Source organism: Cariama cristata, unplaced genomic scaffold (genome assembly GCF_000690535.1).
Source record: "Cariama cristata isolate BGI_N322 unplaced genomic scaffold, ASM69053v1 scaffold32720, whole genome shotgun sequence".
NCBI lineage: Eukaryota > Metazoa > Chordata > Aves > Cariamiformes > Cariamidae > Cariama > Cariama cristata.
This window is the reverse complement of record NW_009594643.1, coordinates 1-7,715: the sequence shown is the minus strand read 5'-3', so window position 1 is coordinate 7,715 and position 7,715 is coordinate 1. Positions and strand designations below refer to the sequence as shown.

At 48.3% G+C, this 7,715-nt stretch overlaps 1 protein-coding gene across 1 annotated transcript; it reads left to right on the top strand.

The window, feature by feature from the left end:
* The first annotated feature begins 1,139 nt into the window (after positions 1 to 1,139).
* LYSMD4 (LysM, putative peptidoglycan-binding, domain containing 4) lies at positions 1,140 to 6,176 on the top strand. Its single transcript, XM_009698771.1, is given in 3 exon segments — positions 1,140 to 1,412; positions 5,537 to 6,073; positions 6,075 to 6,176. Coding segments are annotated over 3 exon segments (912 nt in total).
* Positions 6,177 to 7,715: the final 1,539 nt, after the last annotated feature.

Here is a 7,715-nt window from a genome sequence, read left to right as displayed (position 1 = left end):
CTGCCTCCCTGTGGTTGCCGGCACCCGGTTCGCCACGTGTGGGTGCGAGGCAGGAGCCAGGCCGTCACCCTGCCTGCCCGACCCAGGGGTGCGGGGGTTGGCGCGGCCAGAGCCGGGCTGGAGAAGCGATCAGTGAAGTGCGCGGGGAGAGCACCCTCTGAGGAGGGCGCTTGGCTTACCGCTTATCAAGAGGCAGAGGTGTCCCGCAGGAGGGTCCCAGGAGACCGCGGTCTTGGGTCTTAAGCGCTTCTAGCACAGCTGTGACCCTGCCTGCAGCCTGTGGGTGCCGTGCTCAGTACTAATGAAATGCCATTCAGTGGTAGTGGTGTCTCCATGAGAGTCCCTTATGGGTAGATTGAGAATATTAAGATCAATGAAGTTCTGAGAGAATGTGGGTTTTTCTTGGCTATACCTCACCCTAACAACAAATTGTTTGTGGAGTTGAGGATTGAAGGGGAAAAAAAAAAGAATATAGCTTCCTAATAACTTGCTGCTATAGGCCTACAAATAATTAAAACAGAGTGCTCAGGCAGGGTCTTCTCTTTATACGACAAAATGACCTTGTCATTCAGGTTGAAGTTAAGTGTAGCTTGAACTGTCATTTAAAAAAAAAAAAGTGCACTTCCATGAAATTAAAATGTGGATTCTTAAAGTGTAGAGAACTAAGGACTTTTGGAAAGGTGACATAAAGGATAATTTTGGTCAGTTTTTAATGTGTATTGGTAGGAGATCTGATGTGGTTCCATGGACTTTTTTTTACCATAATTAAAGACACTTGGTTCAAGTGACTCTGCTGCTTTTTTTAAATGAAATTATAGACAGTAGTATTTAAGATGTATAGCAAAGTCGTGTTATGTAGTGGTTTGTCCACAGGTAGACAAAAAAAGGTTTGAAAATAATCTACCCATTGCTGAAGTTTGCATACATAACCCCTCTAATATTTCTGTCGTTGTTAGAGTGGCATCTTTTGGGGTTGCCCCCGAGAAGACCTGGGTAGGAGGAAAGCTTTGTATGTGTGTGCACATGTGCAACTACTGTGCTTTTTGTCCATTCTCCCAAATCTTACATGCTAAGAAATGAACACTGGTATTAAGGAAATTCAAAATATTTGGGTTTTGTTCCAGGTGCTGGTATAAAAGATGAGGCTGAATGAGAGCCGGACAAGATCCTTCCAGGCTCCTGTCACCATCCATAATTACCCGGGCAGGCAGGTGTATGTGTTTCCCAATGGCCGATCTGATTCAGAAGAGTCATCAGAGGAGGAACTCAATGTTATGGAATTGCGACCGAGGGGCAAGGAACAGCAGCGATGCAGCACTTCTCGGGACAGAGTTGGAGATGTGGTACTTCTGGAACGAGAGATTACAGAGGATGATAATCTTAACAAGCTAGCCCTGCAGTATGGTTGTAAAGTAAGAGCTATCTCTGTTTGTTTGGTTTCAATTACTTTAGAGGTATTTTACATGTAGCTTAGTTTCCAGAATTACAGGAAGACATGCTGTTGTCTAATAGTTTTGACACTGAAAAGTGTTTGCCCTGTGTATTTCGTGAATGGTCAATATCTGGGTAAAACTGAGCTGGAGAAAGGCAGAAAAAACCCAAACCAAAACAAAAAAGAGTTCTTCAACTAACAGCCTAGGAAGGTGTTGTCAACCTCACACCTTGTGTGACCTGCTTTCCTGTTTGAGTGACTAAGTGCAGTGTAGCAGTCATGGTTTGTACTTAGTTATTTAAGTGAGGGCAAAACGTAGGAAGCTGGGTACAGAAATGAGGGTCAGAGCCCTGCTCTACAGGACCATACAGTTTTTGAAGCAACCTGAACAGTACAAAGAGATGCCACTCTGGTGGGGTCTGGTTTGGGGTTCTTTTTCGTTTATTTTTTGAAAGGTATGAGCTTACATATTGCCAGGAAGGTTCAACTCTAATAGGGGTGGACTTGGCGAAGGAGAAATGCTGAAGTTCAGGTCACAGAGTCCAGGTGCTGTCTGTGCACGTGGATCTTGATTGTTTGCTGTCGTACCCAGAAGTGCGTGCGGTTCGGCCGTCTGCAGGCAGGAGGGAGTGTGCGTGCACCGTGAATTTTCTCTGGAGTTGGGACATACTGCAAAATACGTTTTCTTTGTTCCAAAGCAGAGCACTTTATAGAAGAACTGTTGAAAAGTTTAATGACCTGATCTGAACATTAGAAGTACCCTGTTGTTCTGCAGTTAAAGCTTTATTTTTAGAGCCTCCTTTATCTGCAAGTTAGACTGTGATTAAAAAGTTCCATGATGCAAACAATTGGACAGTGACCTGGATGGGGATAATGATACAGTACTGGCTCAACTGCTGCAATACTATTGCAGTCTGTCTTGCTTAACAACACAACAGCTGTGTGGTGCAGCTGAAGCAAGAGGGCTTAGAGGAATTGCGACAATTCCTCCCCTCCCATTCCCTTAGAAACAAAAACAAAACAAAAAAAGAAACTCTTCTAGGTTCTGCTGATGAGCCTGATGCGTGTGAAGAAGCGAGTCTGGTAGGACTTGAATAGGCCTTGATTGGCACCAGTAGAACGTGAGAGCTCGGAGCTGCAGCAGTTGACTTCATAGCGGTGACGATATGCTCATCTCTGAGCAGCAGCAGTTGCGTCGTTATTACCACTTAGGCAGAAGCACGGCAGTTCAGTGAGCTCAAAGGAGGAAGATTCTGAACAATTCTTTTGGTTGATGGCATGAAAAATCCTGTTGTGCCCCCGGTACTGTAACTCAGGAGGATTTGGTCCTGCCCCTGCCACGACTGTTCATCTGCCTCCTCTGCTGCCCCAGCAGGCTCAGGTAGGTCTGCTCTGCCTGCCCTGCTGAAGGCTGCTGGGCTTGTCCGGTGGGGAAAGCAAGCCGATGGGGAGGGACCAGGTAGTGTTCTCCTCCCACAGGAAAAAACCTGTCCTGCTGCCTTGCTCCCTCCCAGAACGGGCACTTCTGACTTGTTGCAGTTAAATTGGAGAGGTACAGAAATCCTTATTATTGGAGGTTTGTGTATTTGTCTGTTGACAGACGGGCACTGATCAGTTTTCATGTATTTTATTTTATTTGCACAATTAAACAGCTCCTGAAAGGCTACCAGGACATCAAGGAGGAAGATTTGTAGCCACAAATATATGCAACTGTGTTTAAGAAAAATCCAGGCTGAACTTCTCCTTGAAATCAATGAGAACTTGTCATTGGTTTCAGAATCATCAGGGCCTGCTTGGGGTGGGGGTATTAAGACAGTGCAGCACATGGCTTTGTGTGTGCTACAGATAACTTGGCAGAGATGCAAAGCACTTCAAAATTCTCATTTTTACTCTTGACCATTTATAGTCCTGGCCTGCTTTTGGCATTGTTCTTAGCTGGGACAAGAGGAGCTCACTGCAGCCAAAAAAAAAAAAGAAAAAAAGAGTACAGAAAATGAGCCTAAATGGCTTGTGCAGCCAGTGCTCTTGCATGCTTCCCATCAGCTTTGTTGTTTCTGTGTGAGTGCTGCTCCACTTTCTGTTTCTAGAGCCTTAGCACAACATTGCAGTGTTTGATTGCAGGCACTGCAGGGGATATTTACTGTCCCAATAATTTGTTTTCATTGGAACAAAACCAAAAATTGAAGCACCACCTCAGTTAGGAGGCTTTGGGTGAGATTGTTACTTCATAACTAAATAATTTTGCAGGGTTTAAGTCCTGATGTTACACTGGGGCAAGCTGTGAGGAGTCTGAACCAGCAACTGAGGATTCCTTTTGCCTCGGGGACAGCAGTTAGGCTCTAGATTAAACATCCCATTTTCAGATTTCCCAAGCTTTGCAGAGTAAGTGTGAGATTCAGGCATTCATCTTGTCTCTACCTTTTAGCAGAGTCTTGCTTTCTGGCTGTGACGTGGCAGACTTGCCACCTTTCAGGGATGACACGGTAAATGAGGTTGATCTGTGGTTCCCTGACAGCCTGTACGGGCTGGAGGGGAAATCCACGGAGAGAGGCAGGGACACAGCAGCTCCTCTCTCCTGTGGCCCAGTGCAGGGCCTCCCAGCCTGCGGGAGCTCCCTGCCTGCCCCCGGGCACCTCCTGTGCCGCTGGGGCCTGGTCCCTCCCCGCTCCTGGCAGCCAGTGGCAGCAGCACAGCCTGGAAGTAGCCCTGAACGTTTGTTGCAGTGGCAAAGGAGATGTTCAAGCTCCCTTCTGGTGTATTCGTGTATTGTCTTTTAAAAGGAGATTTTTGCCCTGAACTGTCAGTGATTTTGGCCCTGATGGCACTTAGACTTGTGCTTAGGAAGTAAAGTGCTTTCTCGGTTTTAGTTGCTCAGTTTTATTGGTAGCCTCAAGCTTGTGAGTGCGCAGTGAATGCAGTTCGTACAGTAATTTGCTGGATTTCTAAAAGAACAAATAAAACTTTCTCTGGAAGTACTGTGTCTCTTCTGTGTGATATATCGGAGGTGGTTAACCTGTTCGTGTTGCCTTTCTCTTTGGTTTGGGGTCTTCCTGATGTTGCGTGTCCTCCAGCCTCTCCCTCGAGGTTCTTTCACACCTCCTTGGCTGCTTTGGAGAGTTCCTTGCGCATGTTGACAGTCCCGTTAGTTTTCTTTGACAGAGGATTTAGGGCGACTGAGAAGTTCATGTACTTACTTACTAGGTGGGTGTGAGCGGACACTGTATTAAGCTGTCTTCTCTGTATTTAACATTAAATAAAGAAACGCTGCCTTGCCTTTGTCTTTTCTTTATACTGGCTGTCCTTGTGACTTAGGCTGTAGGTATGGTTTGTTCTTTCTTGCTCTGCTTACTGCTGTTTGCATCACCGAGCTGGGTGGGAATACGGGTCACAGCGGGGAACCCTACACACGAACCACCGAAGATGGTCACAGACGCACGGAGGTTATTGCCGTAAGCGTACCTGCAGTGGGGGTGTTTATCAGCTGTGGAGAAATGAGCTGTATGGAGCTGCCGTCGTGCAGGGGAGGGGGGGTGCTTGGGAACGCGAGCAAAGTGCTCGGGTGGGAGAGATGCTCACCTGCTCCCTTCCGGGCTGTGATCTTGCTTTCAAAACTGTGGTATGCTCCGAAGGTGGAGCTCTGTTCACTCTGAAATCACTTTCTGAGCAGGGGGAGGGTATTGTCTGCTTGTACTGATGCTGTCCTCTCACCTTAAACACTCATGCGTTGTTTAAGGTATGCAAACTGTTTTAAAAGGGATCTGTTATAAAGACTCTTTCTTGCCTTAACTTGGATTCGAGAGGGAGTGCGAGAAGGGTAAAGTAAGTAAAAGGAAGGAAAAGCAGTGTGAAGCCAAATACAGCATATCAGAGGTACGAGAGCACTAGAGGAGGTTACAGGGAGGTTTCGTAGGGGATTGTCTCAATCCTGCAGGACTTGGAGCATCCCTGGAACAGCTGGGAAAGCTCCGCATAACACTGAGCCCCTTGCAGCCAGGGCTTGCTTTTATTTTCTGACTGCTGCTTGCACGCGCGTTCTGTAGCTACTTCCTGCTTCAGTACTGGGTGCTCCTACGCTAATATTCGTGTCCTTTTCGGATTCTGCAGGTTGCAGATATCAAACGTGTCAACAACTTCATCCGGGAGCAGGACTTGTATGCACTGAAGTCCATCAAGATCCCGGTGAAGACCCACGGGCTGCTAACGGAGAACGGCGGCGAACTAAGGCCGCTCCCGACTGCGCCCTCCCAGACCGACCTGACGCTCGTGGACTTACCGGAACCTGATGAGGGCGGGAGCAGCTCTGCTGACGGCCGACACCTGAGCGACTACTTCAAGGGGATTGACAAGAGCATTCAGGACGCGGTGCAGGCGGAGGTCCAGCTAAACGCAGAGTATTGCATGGAAGCGCTGGAGCGGCCGCCGCCTGAGTCGGGGAAGCAGGAGACCAGTAATGGTGCGGACTGTGGAATCCAGTGGTGGAACGCAGTTTTTATTATGCTCCTGATAGGAATTGTCCTGCCAGTATTTTATATCATCTATTTTAAAACACAAGGCCTGGTGGCCCATACCTCCAACACAACGCTAACCTCAAATATTTCATCAGATGGATTGGAAGGGAAATTACCACAAAGCTCAGCTGTAGAAAAAAAATCCTAAGGGGGAGAGGCAGCCAAATAGAGCCTCTCCTCCCAGCACTGAAGCCCGTACTCCCGTGACTCTGACTCGAGTGCATTCAGGGGGATAACGATACAGATTATTTTTATTTTTTTAAGTAGCTGATGTTGTAATCCTGAACTTGACTGAAAGCGAGGTGATGGGATTTTTATGGGAAAGTATGGATGCTTTGTTGCTTGCGGAGATCATCAGGCAGCTGGCTTAATATTCGTGAACTGTGTGGAGGGAAAGTATTTTGTAGCAATTTACTCATCTGGGTTGCTTCAGGTATTTCTTAATGCCTTGTCTAAGAAGCGAATCCTTTGCTGCTGAGATAAAGAGTGCAGTATTAATGGGATTGGAAAGCTGGGGGTTTGTTTGCATTTTAGGAAAACACTTCTTGCTTAGAGTAGAAGCGGGGAGTCTTCTTTCTCTGAACTGTCGTGGCAGTTTTGGCACACTTAACCCTAAAATGATGACTTCTGGATTGTTAAGCTAGGTGTGCGGGGGCACGAGGATGCTGCCAGCACCTCACCTTCTCATCCTTCTGAGCAAATGTTCATGCTGTGTTTATTAGGATGCATCGAGCCGGCTGCTGGGAAGGGTGCGCCCAGACCTCGGTCCGCTCCTTCAGAGCCGTCTCTTGCACCGCAGTGTCTCTGCAGGCAGAGCTCAGTGCAGAAGCCGCGCTTTGGCCAGGGCGCTGCTCCTCCAGAGCCGAGATGTCAGCGTGACCCCCCTCCGAGGTGGCCAAAGGGTAGTGGAGGAGGACATGAGAGTAGCGTTAGGCCTGTGGTATGTAGTGCGTGCACCCCAACGGCTCCTTTGTTGGGTGGGCGGGCTAACCTGTATTACTTTTTTTTAAAACTACTAATAATAATCCATAATGGTGCATCTCAGACATCCAGTTTCAGTCATGGACTTGAGTTTCCTTGTTGGTAGTCCTCACGTGAGAGAGCAGTGCCAAGTTGCGTTCTATTTGCAAGGTCCAGGAAAGAATCCCTGTGTTGCCTTAGGCAGTCACAGAGAGGAGTGGCCAGCCCTTCTAAGACGGGGCCTGGGGAGCTGCTGGTTGTTGACGGTTTCTGTGACCTGCTGACATTTGCATTTAAAAGCTTCTGAGTGCCTCGGAAAGCCCAGTGAAGCTTGGGAGGCTTCTGGTGGCCCAAGATGTTGGTAAGCCTGAGGGCTCTGCTGTTTAGGACAAGTCAGTCAGTTTTAGTTAACACTGCATGCTAGAAGTGAGCAGAAAATGAGGCTTTGGGAACCTTTGCTGCAGAGAATTTGCCTCAAAAATGTAGTTCACCAAGTTGAGGGACTGTGGGCAGAGGTAGAAGCTCTCCTAGAACCAAACAGTACGGTCTTTTGCAGCACAGCTGGTGAACCGTGGTGGGGATGGGTACTGTACGATGGACGTAGCAGCCCACTGAAAGTGTTGCGCTCACTTTCTGTCGGGGTCCCAGCCCTTGCCTGGGCCACTTGCCCGGGGCTTGGCCTGTCTCTGGCCACTGGGCAGGCAGCTGCCCGCGTTCCTGAGGGTGAGGGCAGACCCGGGGGTGGCAGGTGCCTAAAGCCCGTGTTTGCCCTCCCCCCGTACCCTCCTGCTCCATTTGCCGGCTTCCCAGCTGCC